General features: G+C 40.5%; 1 protein-coding gene across 9 annotated transcripts in view; it reads left to right on the top strand.

The window, feature by feature from the left end:
* The window catches only part of rgs3a (regulator of G protein signaling 3a), a 142530-nt gene that overhangs the window by 101374 nt on the left and 20996 nt on the right, over window positions 1-20160 (top strand). For 8 of the 9 annotated variants that reach the window (XM_034296986.1, XM_029125042.2, XM_029125045.2 and 5 more), the window contains one exon: window positions 2152-3033. In XM_034296986.1, the coding sequence (XP_034152877.1) occupies window positions 2152-3033 (882 nt within the window). Of the gene's footprint in view, window positions 1-2151; window positions 3034-16193; window positions 16213-20160 lie in introns of those variants that run through there. The other variant, XM_029125050.2, reaches the window with a different exon arrangement.

Here is a 20160-nt window from a genome sequence, read left to right as displayed (position 1 = left end):
GATCATTTGACCATTTAGAAAAAAAAAAAAAAAAGGTCTTCAGTTCTCTGTGCTGTTTTTCTTCTGCTACCCTTTCTTATGAAAGTGCAATTCACTCTAAAAATAGCCTCCCCCGTCATCAGGAACCTTTGCCCTAGGGCTCAGTGCTGGGAGGGGGGCACAGGGAGGGTAAGTGAAGGTGGGAGGGCGCTAGGTCTCGAGTGAGCATGGTACGTATATGGTTATCAGTAGTCTTGTGACTGTATGTGTGATTGTGTATCTTTAAATCAGTACAATGAGGTCCTCTTACAGTAAAGAAGAGGCTATCAACAGAACCTGCCCCAGACTGTCTTTCCGCCTGGTTAAGACATTCTGTTACACAAGGACGGAAGGAAGAAGGGAGAGAGACGAGGCAGCCCGGACCATATTGGGAGAGATCTATCTGATCTGTGTCTGCTCAGCTGAGCTTTGTGATAGACCAGCAACAAATGTTTTCCATTATTCATGTCACTAGACTGCCCCCTTGCAGATATGTCCTCTGTATTTTGATGTATATGACGTTGGATGAAGGACTGTGTGTTCACCTCTATACCATTTCAGTATTCAAATGAAATCCAAATCCTCATACTATACATACTTACATTTACCTTTCAGTTAGCTATCTTGGCGATCTTACGGAACTTAGGGAGTGACTTACAGGACAAATTAGGGTTAATTTTCTTGCTCAAGGACAGAATGACAGATTTTTGTTGGCACCTTGCCAGCTTTGGGATTTGATGAAGCAAACTTAATTTACTGATCAGATGCTCGGTATCTATAAGCTTAGCATTAGTATAATTAAAGCTAAATGTTTCGCTGTGACCATCTCATCTATAACTGTTTCTTCCCCTTTATTTAACCAGGTAAAGAGATGATTCTCCTGTCACTAATGACCTTGCCAACAGTTGCAATACCAGTTACACGTAAATAAAATATGTATAATGTATTTATCAAGACATCAATATGTTGCATCATATGCAATAATACCTATGTATGTACAGAGGAATAAGTTCAATGGTGATAAATGAGGCACATAGGTGCTTTGAAAACAAGAGGTATTGAGGTTGGTAGAATAGAGAAGCTTTTGAGTAAAAGGCCTTTTTCATTTCTGCTTGAGATTTTAGTAAAGACAACAGAGATTTTTGTTAGATGCACTAATGAAAATAGCCAAAACTCTTATGCTTTTTTGAGGTCCTTATTTGTTTTCTTCCACACTGCTCCATAACATCTATACCAGAGGTCCTGAGCTTGTTGAGTCAGTGTGTCTGTTTAACTCCAGACAGGAAGATAAAGTACTAGGAATGTGTCTGAACCAATAGTACAATGGGGAGAACAAGTATTTGATACACTGCCGATTTTGCAAGTTTTCCCCCTTACAAAGCATGTAGAAGTCTGTCATTTTTATCATAGGTACTCTTCAACTGTGAGTGACGGAATCTGTATGTGTGTGTGTATGTGTGTGTAGGAAAGTCTAACAGGCTCTATACATATCATCATGATCATGCACACAAGCACCCCTACATGTTCAGGTGGTATTAGCAAAGTCAATGTTATTCACCGCCTGTCGTTCATCAGTGTTTGGTGCATACATCCTTTATTTGTCATGTGGCCCCTGTTTCCTGTCTAGATTAAACATTCTTTCACATATACCCAGAAACATGGTCTTCTCCGTTACCACGGCACTGTTTAATGTTAGTATGGAGCCATTAGTGTCTTAGACACGGAACACACTGACACGTCAATAGGACTGGAATGGATTGCTGTCAATAGGTGGTCAGCAACAATGGTTGAGATCAGACCTGTTTGGGGACAGGCTTGTTTCTCTACTGATCTAACAATGTGGAAATTGTCTTAATAGGTCTTCAGGGATTGTGCTTCAGCTGGGCTTTTCTAAATGATGTTTTTTGGATAGGTAGATAAAGTATCTTGAATCGTAAATAATGAGGTACATTGCGTAACAGCAAGCTGAGGCACAGGTGTTTGTTGTACCTCAGTATTTATGCATGTCATTAATGTTACAATCCACTTGACTCACTGTGCTGTGTAACCGAGTTCATAACTCTCTTCTCACTCTCTTTTTTCTGTCCTCTCTCTCTCTCTCTCTCTCTCTCTCTCTCTCTCCTTAACCCCTAGATGCTGGAGCCCAAGGTAGACGTCCCTCCATGTGAGCTGGCAGGAGGAGGCCCACTGCCTCAGGGTTCCGACGAGGACCACCTCTACCGCTACCCCTCCTCCCCCTCAGAGCCCCACTCGATGGACAGCATTCATCCCTCCGAGCCCCTGTCGCCATTAGAGGAGGTCTGCCCTCTGCTGGGCAATGGAGAGGAGCACAAGGTGCCCCCAACACCACCCCCTTCCACCGAGGGAGAGGACTGCAAGAGTGTGGAAGGTACTGAGCCCGAGGTCTGCAGTGAGACGGAGGAGGTGGACCGAATGACCAAGGGGCAGGAGGAAGGAGAGGAGAAGGATGGAGGGGAAAGAGAGATAGAGGAGGTGTGTGGGGGTGAGGCAATTCTCCCGGTGATGGATGATGAGGCCCAATCAGACCCTCCTGACACCAATGCCCCTCCCTCCTCCTCTTCCTCTTCCTTCGTCATCCCAGAGCTTCGCCTCGACCGCTCCTTCAGCGCCGATGCCCTGTCCTCGCCAAACACCGACGAAGAGTACGATGAGGACGAGGACGACGAGGACGATGAGGAAGACGACAGTGACGAAGCCTACCTAGAGCGCAGCGACAGTAAGCGACGTAGCATGGTGGAGGCGTCGGCATGCGAGAAGCACGGCGGCGGCCTGAGCGTCCAGAACTCACTGCGACGGCGAACTCACAGCGAGGGGAGTCTGCTGCAGGACCCCCGATCTGCATGCTTCACCTCGGACAACGCTATCAACTGCATGGAGGCCAGCCATGGCCACAAGGGAGGCTGGACGCTGCCCTCGCCCACTACCCTGAAGAAGGAGTTGACCAAGAATGGAGGTTCCATGCATCAGCTCTGCATGCTCTTCTCTGGCAGGAAGGTCAGTACACAAATTTGGTCATACTGCACTGCCTTCTCACACACACACACACATACACACACACAAACCCATGAACTCACCCAAGGTATGTGCCCACATTCATGTCCTAAACCACATTTGGCCAGTGGCGTCATGGGAATGAGGATGAATGAATTGGTGTCAAACCCGTCATTTAACAAGCGTTTCGTGTGGTTGATGACATTCTCTCACCATTCCAGACCTTATTTTGAGCCGTGGAAACGTCTGTTTACACCAGCAGATGGAAAAAAAAACTCATGGTCAATATAACAGTGGTCACGTTGAAGTCACATATTCACTGTAAATATAGGTTTTTTTTTTACATATCCTGTGATACTGTGTATAGGTTAATTTGTCATGGTGTGGGTTCAGAGGGAGACTACCACTCTCCTTTTTAGACACTGGGCTCCACCGAGTGGTGAAAGGGAGAACTCAGATTGTCATTACAGTTAAGTTTGCAGTATTCAACATTGTCCACTAGAGGTCAAGCAGCGTCTGATTCTCTTCCATACAAGTAGATCGAGCAGGAACAGAACCTCTACTTGAGTCAAAATAAACCAGATGGATTTTTCCATGTGACTCAGCCTGTTTGTGAGTGTGTTTGGGGGGTTTTCTATTCCATTGGAGATCCAGAATTCCTGCAAGTATAGTGAAAACAAGGGAAATTTAAACATATGGGGATGTTTCACCCATTGTGAATAAGGCTATTTTTGGCTTAGGCATTAGGTGTAATGTTAAAGTTACAATAAGCCTCACAGCACCCTCAGTATGGTACTATTTCACACACACATTTGGACTCTATTGCAGGTTATTGTTCTTCAAAACTTAATCAATAGATTAATATAACAATTAATTAGAATATATATATACAGCTGGCCAGTAGTGTGATTGTTAGCTGTTAATGGGCTGTATCTAATTATCTGAGAACATAGCAGAGGCGATGAGGAAATAAAGGTGGTCCTTCTGGTAAAGGAGAAGGGGGGGTGAAAGAGGATCTATTTGAGAGAGGGCAGAGAGAGAGAAGAGAGAGAGAGAGACAGAAAGAGGCAGGGAGAGGGCAAGTGGAAGACAAGGTTTAGCTGATGGTCCAATAGGGAGCCTTAAATGGCGTTGTGTTCTCTGCTTGTAGGGAGCGAGGAATGCAGTTTGCTCGCTAAGGCTGCTGGTCTTGGCAGTTTCTGCGGGTCATTTTACTACCTATTGGCGTCATGGAGCCAGCTTTACAGCTCTGTGTTTCCATTATTTAAAAGGTCATGTCAGTCCCTCTCTCTAAATCAAATTGCATCTGTACGTTACATTGGATCTAGACCCCAGACTTTGTGTGAGTGCGTGTATTCATTTCTTCTCTTCTGACCCATTTGGTTTGACAGGCCTATTGCATGCAGGGCAACATCCCACTTCCAGTAACACATTGTTTTTACTGTGCCTCTGCAGCCTTCGCATCTCTAACCAGTGTCTCAATCAATCACACCTGGAGGTCTCTTCCCACCCCTGTCTTACACAATTTAGAGGACAGTAAGAAAACGCTTGTGACCGTGCATTATATTACCAGATAGCCTATCTGGATTAAAAACACTTCTCTGCTTGTGCTACAGACAAATACCTAGTTCCACTCTGCTGTCAACACGGGTTTGCACCATAGGGAATTATAGCCTGTAGTATATAGCACAGCCTTGTCTGTCTGTATATAACTATAGACATTATGGCAGTCTGCAAAGGGCTTTGTATAATAGTCAGTCAGTATAAAAAGTGGCATGGAAACGAATATTGACAATATGCTACAAAGTTGGCAAAAAATTTGCAACTGTTACTTAATTAGCTGATTTACAATAGGTTGCATGGATTTACTTGCAATCATGTTGAAGTAAATAAATTATAGCTCATCCAAGTACAACACATTGTTTACATGATGTTTAATCAAAGTTATATTTGGCTATGGCGTTTCATGACGTGTCAACAAATACACAAGGATGTGTCCAAGCAAGGATTTATTAGTGCATATTGGTAGCATACTTAAGCATAAAATGCCACCTAAACATGCTTTCTAAACAGCCTATTGTCAAAAACATGTCAAGATTATAGGCATACCTGCATGTAGCACTTTGTGCACCCTCCCCACACCAAGATGACAACACTGAGTTTTTTCCTATAATGTTTCATGAGGTGGGAAAACAGGTGAAAGGATCAGAGGACATTCATCTATCCAGAATCCATCCAGAATCTATCCAGAATCTATCCAGAATCTATCCAGAATCCATCCAGAATCTATCCAGAATCTATCCAGAATCTACAGAGTCCTTGATCCTCCCTTAAGATCTCTCATCTTCAGCTCACATTCTTCTATTACATTTGGTTCATAAGAATCTCTGTGGCTGCCGATAAATAAATGATTGTTATCTTAATGCGAGAAAAATCTGTTTTACATGTATTTTTAGATTCTGTTCATATCCACACATGGTCTAACAAATAACTTAGTGAACATTCTCTCAATTTAACAAGTCGCATGTAAATAATATTTTGTCTGGTTCAGTCATTGGAATGCTTAAGTTATGTCAAAACTCAGAAAAGAGGCCCAGGCCAATCAGTGCCACCTCCCAATGCGATGGTGGGAAACTTACATTATGGGCTATTTATACCCACCTCCTCTGTGGATCAAACACATTCTCTCCAAAGCTGTCAGAGATCTCACTTAGCGATTGTTATTCTGGGTTGGTGTTCTTACCAAAAATCACTGTAGTCGACAAAAATGGCAAATGTCGGTTGGTTTCTCCTCTCCTTTATCCCTGCCTTCTTAGCTACAGCATGGGGTGTTTACTTTTTCCTTTAATAGGTCTGATTTACACACTCTGGGCCTCTTTTCGTCCCACTCTGCTCTTTTCCTCCTGTATTTGGAAGCGTTAGTGCCACTTAGTGAGGTGAGTTTGAAAGAGACAGAGATAGAAAGTGCATCTGTACGAGAGACTGAATAGCTTTTCTACTTGGCCTATCGCACATGGCATCCAGACTAGGATGCAGCCCAGCACTCCAACACAGACACATACCACTCATATACCTCCATAACTCAGAGCAACAGGTTAGTGTAATTGAGTTACAAAAAGGACATTCAGGCCAAAACAGTTGCTTAGGGATTCCACAGTTACACCATTTCGTTTATAGAAGTTGGATCTCTCTTTGAAATCACTGTATAAACATATACAATAGTAAAATCAAGTCTGCAAATTCTTTTAGTTTTTTACAGAATTGTATTGTGTGTATTTTTGTATCGCACAACCCATGGATGGAGAGACACATAAATGCAATGACATGTTGGTATGCACTCCACACCCAGAAAGATTAGATGACTGACGCACGCACGCACACGCACACGCACACATACACATAAAACATGTTATGTGAATGGTTGCCGAGATTGTAGACGTGTGTGTGCATGTGCACACCAGTGAGTGTTCTTCAGAGAACGTGGGGAACAAACACTGAGAGAGAGGGTTGGCCACCCCCAGTTACGGACGTTTTTAACAATTGGAGGACTGAATCGTCTGAAGCTCAAAATATTAATGTACTGGGAAAACGGTAGGTTTTGCTTTTAAATATACCCTTTCAGCTAGCTCTTCACCAATTGTTATAGGAATGTATACAGAGTTAATATTTGTTAGTATATTACAAAGTGGCCTAGACAGAACTCCAAATTGACATCCATCGATGCACCCCAAGAAACTTGAAATACCCTGAACAACAGTTTTGTACAAAATCATGATCAATTATTGGCAACTCTAGATGTGTAAAGTTGTTAGATAATGATCCCGACAGACCACCAACAATTAACTCAGGGGAGTGGAGACCTATCCAAATATGTTTTGTTGTGTATTTTTAGTATGTAATTTCCTTTCACAATAGAAACAACCCATAAATGTGTGGAGTATGGTGTGTAGATTATAATAAGAAAAACATGTTTTTTTATAAGTACTGTAACCATTGCCGAATTGATGGAAGAGTTGGGGTTCATATGAAGCATTAGTATTACAACTATGCTATATGTCAAGACATGACTGCTCCCAATTGTTTAGAAAAGTGGACCAAATAAAAAAAGCACCATATTTCTCTCTTTGTCAATCCAAAGAAAGGAAAGAGTGAGAGAGATAGGTGTATCAAAGTCAAGAATGCTTTTTGAGTCTGAGATTACGTTTGCTCCAATTCTATAATGTGATTTTTCATAATTGCTGGGATGGTCTCTTAATAGGAGCTATGGTAGACAGAGACAACAGACAAAGCAAAATGCTGATTAAATATATCTTTAGTTAATTTCAAGGCACATTCAGTTGATTACTTTTAGTTAATAGATTATGTCATGCTTTGCAGAATATATTCAAGCAGTGATGTTTTTAATTGTTAGCTCTGGCCCAAAGAAAGTAAAAAGCGGAAATGCAGTATCATGGCTGGAGAGATTGTCTTTGTGTAGTTTGCCATTGCCGCTCTGCCAAGTCTGTATGGCCTGTCAGTTACTGCTATTGTTTCAGCCTACTCCTAATTATCCACTATCAAATGAAATCACACAATATCGGCTTGTCAAGGCATTTTTATTTTTTTTTGCAATGAAACTACTTCAGCAAACAATTCTCCCACTACACACTTGATCAAATCTCTTCCACTATTTGAACTCTCTCCTCCTTTTAGACCAAATGTGGGATTTGGAACATACTGGGAAGCTAGTAGCTAGAGACGGCATAGTGAGAGAAGGGCAAATAGGCCCCAACAGGCATTGAACAGGCCAGTTCACTTCATGGCGAGCACAGTGCTTTAAAGACCTATCTCTCTGCCTGAATGAGTTGGAGAAGAGGAGGATAAAGAGTTACACTGGGTTCCTAGAAAAGTGTTGTTGAACTGAAGCTGAAAGTTTTCAAAGAATTACTTGGACTTTCTCCCGTTATGTTGGCACATCTAGCACCAAAACACACAACACTGGTCTATAGGATTGTTGTTTAACCATTGATATTTTGTCTCAGAGAACACAGTTACAATTAAGTATTTGGCACAGGGACCACTAAGGGTGTACTAATTCCATAGGATTTAGGATCATTCATAAACATTTGGCTTTGTTCTTGTTGGCAGGAACAAAGGGTCAACATGGGTTAGTTATATGCGGGACACTGGAGCTGAAGTCATCTTGATAAACACTTAATAGGTAACATGTAAATATTTGCAAAGTGGAGCAAACTGTTTTTCAATGGGTTTTGTGTGGTTTGTGTGATGATCAGGTTCTCTTCTTTTTTATGGCAGTTACTGAGTTAATTTTTTTAACATTATGAACATATGCCTAATCTTCTTTTGAGCCTCCTGTAGTTCAGGAATGTTCAGAAAAGGAAATTTAAACAAGCAGTGTTTCAGGGTTCAAAAAGCCTTAAAGTTTGTAATTTCCTCATTTCAAGTTTAGGCTTGATTTGCAACCCCTACAAAAAATGTATTAACCCCTATTATTCAATCCCACTATTCTACTAGATTAAGGTGATGCTAGGCTATAAATAAACTGATAGTGTGTCTGGGTGGGCGTGACACCCACCTAGATTGGAAGGCCTACCCTTCAGTCTGCTGGAGAAAAAATATTGTACAAATTAAGTACAGACACATTTAGAATGGTGAGCTAAATATATAATCATTCCTTAACAGGAAGGAAAGGGAGAAGACATTTTGTTTCTGGAGATGATAGAAAGTTGCATGATAGGGGAAAAACAGGCTCTCTGGGTGACTGCGATAGCAGTACTTCTGAGAAGAGCCATCAGAACAAAGTTGTCATGAGCTTATGGAGTGTCAGAAAGTTCTGATATGGATTTATTTTTCCATGTATTTGACTGTCAAAACAAATAAAATGGTTTTGCAACTTACAACCTTATTTCCAAAATGTTTGGGACGCTGTGTAAAATGCTAATTAAAAAAGAATGCAATGTTGTGCAAATCATATATCCCTATATGTAATTGAAAATAGTACAAAGACAACATATGCAATTTGTTCTTGAAATTGGAAAAATACATGCCCATTTAGAATTTGACGCCAGCAACATGTTTCCAAAAATTTGGGACAGGGGCATGTTTACCACTTTTCACCTTTTCTTTTAACAATACTTTTGGGAACTGAGGGGACCCAAAGTGAAATGTATTCCCATACTTGCTTTATATAGGATTTCAGCTGCTCAACTTCAATTTTAGATGTTTGTGACCTCTTTTGTCATATTTCTTGTTTCATAATGTGCCAAATGTTTTCTTTGGGTGACAGGTCTGGACTGCAGGCAGGCCAGTTTAGCACCCAGACTCTTTAACTACGGAGCCACACTGTTGTAATACATGCTGAATGTAGTTTGGCATCATCTTGCTGTAATAAGCGAGGCCTTCCCTGAAAAGATCTTGTTTGTAAATGGTTTCTCCTTTGCATGGTAGAGTTTTAACTTGCATTTGTGGATGCAGCGACATACTGTGTTCACAGACAATAGTTCCTGAGCCCATGCTGTGATGTCCACTACAGAATTATGTCTGTTTTTAATGCAGTGCGATCTGAGGGCCCATGAGGGATCATGGTCATCCAATATAGATTTTTGGCCTTATCCCTTACATACAGAGATTCCTCCAGATTATCTGAATTGTAAAATTATATTATGTACCGTAGATGATGAGATCCCCAAACTCTTTGCAACTTTACGTTGAGAAACATTAATTGTTGCACTCTTTGCCCATGCAGTCTTTCACAGAGTGGTGAACCCTTCCCCATCCTCACTTCTGACAGGCCCATCCTCTCTGAAATGATCTTTTAATACCCAATCACGTTACTGACCTGTTGCCAGTTGACCTAATTAGTTTAGCATGACACAACCTTTCCAGTTTTTTGTTGTCTCTGTTCCAACTTCAAATTCAAAGTGGGCATATATTTTTCAAGAAACAATAAAATGTCTCAGTTTCAACATTTGATGTGTTGTCTTTGTTCTATTGAATATAGGGTTTCAATGGGTTTGCAAATTATTGCATTCTATTTTGATTAGTATTTTTTGCTGTGTCCCAACTTTTTTGGAAACGGTGTTGTAGATGCTGCCTGCCTGATTCATATGAGCTTTTCCTAGAGATAATACAAGCCTTAGTTTTATTGATGTTCTCTCTTGTGGCTTCTCCTGTTTAACTATATTTGTATACCTTTTTTTTTTTTTTAAATGGTAGAATATGGCTCAGTGCCCTGACATATTTAGCATTCTTTACAAATATGGGGCCAAATATTATTATTACTTTTTCTATATATTTACAAAAACTGTCTCCCTAATTTATGAATATTCAGTTTGTGATTAATCCAACCAATCAATCATTCAATGAAATGTATTTTATGAAGCCCTTTTTAAACCCGCAGTTTTCAAAACACCCAGCCTGAAACCCGAAAGAGCAAGCAACAGTGTTAAACCACTGCTTTGTGGCAACAACTCTCAACAGACTCAAGACACTGTCGTCAATGTGTCTTCCTTAGAATACAACATCGTTGTGGTTCTTCTCATGTTGCTTGCTTAAGTAGACATTTTAGACTGGAATCCTTAAGTGCAGGACATTTCGATTACTGTCCAATTACACCACCTTCCACTTCTTCACAAATACCCCATATTTCCGTGGGACAAAGCCATGATACTGTACTTCAGAATGCATACAACACAGGAGTCTGCATAATGCATGCAGTCTGTCTAAAGTTCTCAGCTCCATTCCCCATCATGTGCTGGTGCTACAGTGTGGGCGACCAAGAACCCAAAAACCAAACCTGTAGACAAGCTCTGGCATCAGTCAGACCTGCAGTAGCCTTCTCTACCTGTAGTACTCTACACTAGTTTAGTCCCTGAGCTCCATTTCGAATAACAGAGTGGACTTGTACTCCAAAATCCCTGCCACAATGGTTTGGTAATCCCCGGCTAATGAAGAGAAGCCTTTGTGTTTGTTGATGTGGCAGTGATTTTGTGGCTGATTCGTCCAAGGCTCTGCATTGCTGTGGTCTTAGCACCAGTAGTGTGATACACAGCATGCATGGGCTATTGGAACAGTATGTCAACACCATTTATGCAAAATCTTTGCTCACTGCTGATTCATGATTAGTTTGGAGGAACCATTGGTGAGTGGGTTGGGGAGTTTTGCCTATGAACTTGTAACAGGGGCACAGCTCCAGAAAAAATTAAGAGACCACTGCACCTTTTTCTTTCCTTTCCAAAAAAGGCGTAAAGGTTTTGAGTGAGGAACAGAAACTTTCCTTTTCAACTTTTTTGGAAAGGAAAGAAAAAGGTGCAGTGGTCTGTTAATTTTACTGGGGGAATTTACTAATCACTGTGAGAGGGAGTTGTGACATTAACAAGCTAAGTTAAGTTGTTGAGATCTACAAATAAGATAATATAAAGATGTATTGTTAAAGAGCCTGTGGCTATTTTATTAAATAAATTTAAGTCTCAGTCTCATCAGAACAAAATATGAAATTGAACAAAACACATTTGAGAACTCAGGTAATCTTATTTAACTCAAAACACATTAGTGGATGCACAGTAACACAGAACCCCAAAATGACTCCTTTGCTTTTCACTCTGCCCTTGGCCATCTATGTTTTACTGAGGTTCATTTATTTTAGAATGACAATAGTTTTGTGAATTTCTTGCTTATTTTATTAATTAATCAATCAATCAAATGTATTTTATAAAACCCATTAGCGGCTGTCACAAAGTGCTTATTCAGATATCCAGCCTAAAACCCCAAAGAGCAAGCAACAATAAGAAATGAATGCCCAGGAGCTAGAAAACCCCCCCGTAGTAGGGTCAGAACCTAGGACACACCAAGAAGTGTACATGACCTTGGACAGAGACAGCTAGGAGTTGTCAGGCCAGGAAGTCTTGAGGCATGGTCCAGGGGCTCAGGTCCTCCTAAGATTTAACAGGACACTAGAGAAATTAGAGAGAGCATTCCTTGGATTCAAAAGGATACTGTATATAATTCAGCCTGTTCCCAGTCCCCTGGCATAAACTATTGCAGCAAAAAATTCGGGACTGAGACAATGGGAGACACTCTTGCCCTGTCCAAAGATGGAGAGAAGAGCATAGCAAAAATATCCTGAAGTAACAAAAGCTTGGATTAGCTTTTCTGCGTAATTTCTATTAAATATTTTATTGTATTTGCAATGTTCTGAAGATGTAAATAAGCTCCTTGAAATATAGGTATTTGATATCAGACATCAGGGTTGAGGGTAATGGCAAGGTGCCTCTGTTTGTTTTGGAGATGCCTTGTCTAACTGTTGAGATTCAACATCCACTTTTTCATGTCAGAAACTAAGGCTTCCAGGAGGCGCGTATATATTGAAAATGAACAAAAGTGGCCCCAAAATTTAGCCTTGAGGTACACCAAAGCATACCTTTGTTTTGTCAGAGGGCAGACCATCCACACATACAGATGTATGTCTTTCTGATAGATTCTAAACCCGTCAGGAACATGTTCACATGGACCAATATGGGTTTCCAATCTCTCCAAAGTATGGTGTGATCACTGGTGTCAAAGGTTGCACAAAGGTCAAGAAGCACAACAATAGACTTAGCACCTTGGTCCGATGCCATTAAAAAGTCCACAATTACCACCTTCATGAGTTCATTATTAAAAAAAAGTAGAACAAGAATGTGTCCCAACAAAATTCAAATGTACCCTGAAATGTATGGGTTTATTGATCCCCTACTACGAAGGCCACTCTGATTAATTAATCAGATTTATCTACACCAAATATATGTTAGCAAGTTGGGGCTTTGCAGATGGAAGAATATCTTAGATGGATGATCATGTGATTGTAAAGTATATGAGAGCAAAGAGACACTCTCTAAGATTTTAGCCAGAGCTCAGTTTCACTGTGTTTTATTTGCACCCAACATTTTTAAAGCGTATTACCGTTTTCCTTAGGTGTTAAAGTAAACTGTAAACCCGACCAACAGTCCAGATGACACTTGAGCTTCTCTTTCCCGACAAACCTCCTGTCACTGCCAAACTCGCTTCCCTTAGTGTATTGTATACAGACGCAGGTTGGTGAAGGAGTGCGTTTGGTGACTATAACAAGACAGCCACAACACACTAACCCTTATGTCTGGCTCCTGTTAGAGGTTCACTCACCATGAAGTGGGGTTTGTGTGTGTGTGTGTGTGTGTGTGCATTTGCGTAGGTTCGCACGTGTTTATATGTAGGTAGTGACTGCATGGGGTGCGTTAATGACACTGGTTGCCATAGCAGTACTTTGGCAAGTATTATGTTGAGGGATGAGACACTGTTTCAGTGAACAAGCTGTTCACTTGTCGATAAACACTCATGAATACCGACACCCAAGACACACACTTCCTCTCAGTCTACGCATTATGGAGCTTGTTGGAAGACAAATCTTTTTTTTTCCATTGCCATGGTCACAAAAGCCTGTAGCTAACCTGTGAGGTTAGTTGCGGCTGGAGGTAGGTGATACTTGTTCACTCTTCTCTTCAAGACCTCAAGACAACACTCTCTCTTTAACGCCTCATCTCTCTCTGTCACAATCAATCTCTCTGGTTCTATCTGTCGTTGTCCATCTTTTTATCTCTCTCATTCCATCTGTCTCTATCAGTTGCGTGTCCTTACTGCCCACCGATCTCTCTTCTGTATCTTGGCCCATCATTTCCTTTTGTACAGCCTGTTCTGTGACCCTGTTCCCCGGTTGAGGAGATCATTTGATCCCTATGTTACCCTGACTCCTGACACCTGTGTTAAAGAGAGTGTGCGGTACTGTGGTTTTTGGGAGAATTAGACAGCCAGTTGGGGGGTCCTCATTGCTGACATTTGCTGAGAGAACACGCTGCTCTCTTTGTCTGTGTGTGCATGTGCACATTGATCCCACAGAGAGTACAGTGCCGCTCCAAATAGCACAGAATCTTCTAATTAAAACACTGCTTTTGACCAAGGTCCACAGGACTATATAGGGAATAAACTGTATTTTGGAACATGTCCTACAGCACCTTGAACAACAACAGCAAGCCCAGTTAATTTCCCACAGCCAATAGATCATGTTGATGGCTAAACTTTGACAGTTATCTGTACACATGCAGTACAAGTCTATGTCCTATTCATCAACTTGTTTATCTCTTATTCTTTGTGTCCTTTTCTACTTACCTGACATGTCCATGCTTTGGATTCAAAATGCTTCATGAACTACATTACTACATTGTCTGAATTGCCTCAACATGTAAGACAGAGACAGAACAAATTTAAGAAAACATTGTCTTTGCTAAAGAGAGATGGCTAATCCTATGAAATGGCTTTTTTACCATGTGCTACAGATTCACATGAAGGCTCTTATCCCCAGCCTAACAAGAAAGTCATTATCCAAACCTTTCAAAATCTTCCAAAGCTCATTTGAGAAATACCAATGTTTAAACAAGGATAAACTTTTGGACAGGCTTTGAGTTTAGCCATTTATGGAGGAGCTGCTTAATATTGCTTGGTTATATTGCTTACACATAGGATTTGCAAGTGTTTTTCCTGAACATAATTTGTCAATATTTATATGGTTCCCTTAAATACAGACAAATGTTTAGCCTATTCATATTGGTATGCCATTGCTTTTTATAGTCATTGCTGTAGACATCATTTCTAAATGGTGGGAGTGGTTTAGCCTATTCTGTAAGTTGAATTGACCCTGAAGTCAGTTGACATAGTCACTTCTAAATTCTTAGGAGTGGGGCCTACTCTTTTATTTGTCTTGTCATATTTTTTATTAGACAGACGGTAAGACAATGTTGGAATGGAAAGGGTGTGCTAGAGTAGCAGTAGGCCAGTTTGCACCTGTGCATGTTTTGCGGAGCCATTGACCTAGACAGCTAGACCTGCCCAGACCACAGGCCACAACCTCTGTGTTGATGAAAGTGACCGTAACAGATCAGCTGGTGTAAGACATTTGTACATTGCACTGAATTGGGCTGTGATTACCGTGTTTTATTATAGTGTGATATTTTGGTCAGGCTATGAAACTTAACTGTTAGTAACACCCCAACTGTGTCAACTAGACAGAGCTGAGACAACCTATATGCAAGCAGTCAGTTAAGGCTGCAATATAAGATTGCTTTTGCATGAGGCATTTACTTGCTTCTTAAAATCAGATTTAGTCACAGTATTGTTATCCCAAATTAGTTTTTTTTACAAAATTGTCTTTTGTCTCTTGTGATTGAGCCACTTGGGATAAAAATGTATAGAATAGTTATACTCAGTGTAGTAAGTGGATTTGTTTCTCTGTGATGCACACAAGCTTCAATAGTGCTATTTAAAGTAGGCATGTCCATTCATTTTTCAATCAGGGATTCAATTACTTTTATTAAATATATTAAATATAAACATGATAAAATAATGGTCTCTAGAAATTGGATCGAGAGAATGTTGGCTAATGGGTGTGGTAGTTCTGGGCTTGAATTGTGCATTTTGACACAGTTTGTGAAATTTGGATATATGAGACAAGAATTTTAAGTTCCCCTGTCCAGAAAGCTAAACAATCTGTGCGGACTGCATCATCCCCAGAAAACATTGTGATTGGTTAACCCTAAATGAGTGCTGTGTGTCAGGATCTAAAGTCACAGCACCTAAGAGTGTAGCGGGATGCAATTCTTAATAAAATCCTCACTAGTTTGGTTGCCGAACACTGTCTAACATTCAATGGCTTTAGGAAACCTTTCATTTACAAAGAAGAGGCCTGATCAAATGTTTGGTTTTAGCAGTAGTATGAAAGGGGTATTATTATATGCATACTATCGATAGGCTTTGAATTGTTAGGAGAAAAGTACCAAACATTTTTATGTTGAAAGTAGCACTGCTTATGCTTTCACTTTAGTATCTGCATTTGTTTCACAATACTATCTTTTGGTTGGATGTTAGTTGAGGGCATGTGCTAGCCTGAGAATTTGGACTGTTCTTCTTATATTCGACAACTCTATTCTCCTGTCGAGTACTGATATCTTCTTTGGCTTAAACAGTAAAGTAGAAAGAGGAACGTCTGTGTGGAGATGATAAAGACAGAGTAATTTACCTCTCAGCTAAGCTTTGAGCCTGGAAACCAGCCTAATAATATTGCTTTTGGGTTGAGCTCAGTGCTACTCTGCTCAATGTGTTTTTTCTATGGAGAGCAAGGTAATTCTGTATTCTATTTTAAGCATATGGAATTTGTATGTGTGTAAATAAACAGATGAATGAACTGGTAACAATGTGTAGTCTACAAGCCAGGTATAAATTTACTCTTTTATTATGTGAAGTTCTAGCTTATGTTTAGACCTGTTATAGAATATTGTGTAGATGCAGAACATGTCCATGCTTATAGAGTCTGAAATATTTTACATAAAAATGTCTGCCAATCAAATAATATTGATTTACAAGATAACCAAACCATACTACTCTGCAGGGATTATTTTTACCCTGAACATTTTGCTATAACCGATTTACTAGTTTGTTTCTACCACCGAATTTCAATGTAATACCTCTCTGTGACCCTGTTTTTCAAATATGATTAAACATCTGCATCAAGTTAATATAATAATTCTGGACTACAGTGCAACAATGTTCTGCTTGAGTGTAAATGTTGGATTGTTTTTAGCCTCAAACTGGTAGAATGACCAGAAGGATCCACATAGCTTTTACGGAGGGAGGGTTCCGTAAATTCCCATCAACTTTTCTATACTGTAAAGGGGTAGAACACAGGAATGTTACACAGAGGATTTGTTCATGGCCCTGGTGGGCATTTTATTAGCAGAACTACCAAGGATGAGGTGAGAAATCTTTAACAGAAAACCTCTGCGACGGGGTGGCAGGCAGTCTTATCTCTGTGGCAGCCTCCCAGTGGCAGTTTGGGAGGTACAGGTATCCTCGGTGGCCTCCCTCCCTTCTTCTCTCTTCTGTCTCCCTCCTCACTTCCTATGAAGAAGATTGGAGGGTTCTAGAATCCTCCTGCCTTTTCTGGGGGTGTACATTGGTGGATCGCTGATGTAGTAGCGTTGCACCATAGTTAAGCCACTGAGACATTACCGCTACATTAGCCAGTACTATAGTGTATATGAAACTAATGTCAGTACATTTGGCTGGAGGGCACCTGCACTGTATTATGTATTTATCGTGCTTGCTTCCAATAAGCATTTTAGACTTTTGAAATTGGTACACTGCTTTAATTATACATGCTTTACATTGAAGCTCTTGCTTCTTATTTTACCTAATCTATAACTCGACATCTGCTGACACATTGAAGAAACGCTGTCCGTAAAGTGACTGCTTCAGCAATCAGTCTGTAGATCAAAATGTTTTGCTGTGATGTTTAATCGCCTGTGCACAGCAACATCTGTCAAGGATGTCTGCAGGTCTTGTGCCAGTTGAGGTGGCTGGCTCTGTGAAAACTAAACAAATATTTTGTTACTGAACAATACCGGAAACATCTCGCCATTCTTTCGTGAAAGGGATACTAGTTTCAGTGGAAAGGTTGTTCCACCATTACGGTGCAAGTACGGAGAAGAGTTTTGACTGGACTCAGCGGGAGCTGCTCTCCATTAAGTGTGGGATGAGGCCAGATGTGTCAGAATGATGATTTAGGTAGGGATGTAGGGTTTGAGCATTACCTGAGGACAGAGGAATTTCCACTTGCAGTAAGACAAAAAGTTGCACCATGGCTTTGTAGTGGATGCGAGTTTGAAGCCTGTGGAGTGAGCAAAGAAGCAGGGTTGACATGGGAAAGTAAAACACCAACCAGGCTTTGACAGCACATGCGTTGCCCTATAAACTTGACTTGTCTTAGTTCGTGAAATGACAAGTACCTTGATAGGTATCTATGCCACTTTTTGTGTGAGGTTGCTGGTACTCTATGAACTGTTCTGTAGCATTAACCGGCAGAAGCAAGTCACCACATTGATGTTTGCTTTGTTGTTTATGGTCACGGGGCCAAGGTTCTTTGCATTGATGTTTGCTTTGTTGTTTATGGTCACGGGGCCAAGGTTCTTTGCATTGATGTTTGCTTTGTTGTTTATGGTCACGGGGCCAAGGTTCTTTGCACTCTTAGAGGGGGAGACCAAGGTGTTATGAAATGTGATGGAGGGATCTTGGGTTGGACTGGCCTTATTCCGGAGACATAGTAGCTTTGTCTTTTCAAGGTTGCGCTTGAGGGGGTGGGCAACGCGGAAATATGTTTTGCCACCTGAGTGTCAAAAAAGGGTAAGGAGAAAAATTGTTGAGTGTCATCCAAATAGCAATGATAGGAGAAGATGTGCTCTGACAGTGCACAGAGGTGTAGAAAGTGAAGAGGAGAGGGCCTAGAACTGAGCCATAGGGGATACCAGTGCAGATCAAACTAATACTAGCTAGCTGGAACTGGACAACCAATAAATGAAAGATAGCTACGTGATTGTTAATCTGTTCCAAAAGAAAAATGTATTTTCTATTTAGTCCAGCATATGACAGCTAGCATGTTTGTAGCTACTAAGTGAGATACCCCAGATAATCAGATTTAGATAGCTAGCTACAAAAGAATCCTGAGATATTCTGAAAAATACATTTATAAAAAAAAATGTGGGCATTACCCTACAAAATTCATGCAGATTAGCAAGATCACACCTTACTTATTAGAACGTTGGCCACTTTTGTGAACTAAGCACTACCGCAGTCACTTGATCATGCACCTGAAATCTTCATCCAGATGAAAATTCCCACATTGAAAGAAAAATTGATTCATAAGATAATGGGGTGATCATGTGACTGGAATCCACCATTAGACCTTTAAGAAAAATAACTATAAAACCATGCCTAACTAAAATGTTGATATTTTTGGCAGGATACATCAACATTCTTGTTTTTTTGTTTAATATTTGTTTATGGTAGGTTTTTAAGTTTCCATAAAATACAGAATTACGATGTGGGTTTTGTTTACCATTGTTCAGGTAAAACGTGACCCAATGAGTTCTTTGTGTTGAACACATGTGCGAGTGACCTACATCAATCCTCAGATGGTGTCTTGAGTTCTCCCTTTGCCCTGTAGCAAAATGTTATTTACACCCCTTGCTGCCCTCTTCACCTGTTGCAGACTTTCACAAATGTTTGCCATTTTCACCTCTGAGATTCCCCTCAAGGTACATACCAGTGGTTAGGTTTGGGGTAATTTCTTTAGTACCTCCCTTTTTTGCCTCTTCTCCCATCCGATCCCTGTCACCCTACTTCCCTCTATCATTGCTGTCAAAGGAATTTCTAGTCAGAGCTGCTCTGGCTGTAATTACTCTCTTGATGGTACGGTACCTTTGACAGGCAGGATGGGAATGAAGAAGAATTCCTATAGCCAATAATAGTCAGACTGAAACACCTCATTAAATACCTCTTGTTCTTTAAGAACATTTACCTTCTGAATCTTATATGGTGGTGGTTCTCAACATTTTAGCCTCCAAGGCCCCCTGGGTCCAAGAAAATACTTGAATTACAGATTAAATCCTCCTTATTATTTCTTTCATTGTTCCCTGTGCTATAAGCCTGGATTGCTTTGATTATATGTATTTTTTTTTTAAACACAATAAATGAATTGACTTCTTTTAAAAAAAAATGAATGAATACAGAATGTCAGACTCTAGAATGTCAGAATGTCAGACTGCAAAAGCTGTTTGAGAATGTGAGTACTGCTGTCTGGAAATCTGGTCAATGCGTGGAGAGATTGAGAGACGCATGCCATCCTCAAGGGTTAGCCTCGCCCTGCATTTTGTTTTCCATTATCCAAGAGCAATGCTTTCATGTTCTTAAAAGGTTGGTAGGCAACCCTGGGAATAGAAATTAAGTGGTCAGATGAGAGTTACTGGTAGATGTTCCTTGTTTGGCACATTTCAGGGCCAGACACATTTGAAAGTATGATCTTTAATGTTATTAGAATTTGATGATTTTTTTATATGCAGTGTCTTGACCAATTCTCTTATTTTACTGAAAAACTTCACCTTTGATCCCAAGAACATTGTAGTTTCTCAAGAACAAAAAGGTGAATGTCCTAAACAAATTCCTGATTTCAATCCCTTTGAGAATCTGTGGCATGTAAAAACAGCAGTCTACGAGCTCTGTCCTACCAACCTGAAC

Source organism: Esox lucius, chromosome 14, assembly GCF_011004845.1.
Source record: "Esox lucius isolate fEsoLuc1 chromosome 14, fEsoLuc1.pri, whole genome shotgun sequence".
NCBI classification, from domain to species: Eukaryota; Metazoa; Chordata; class Actinopteri; order Esociformes; family Esocidae; genus Esox; species Esox lucius.
This window is presented reverse-complemented; position numbering and strand designations above follow the sequence as displayed.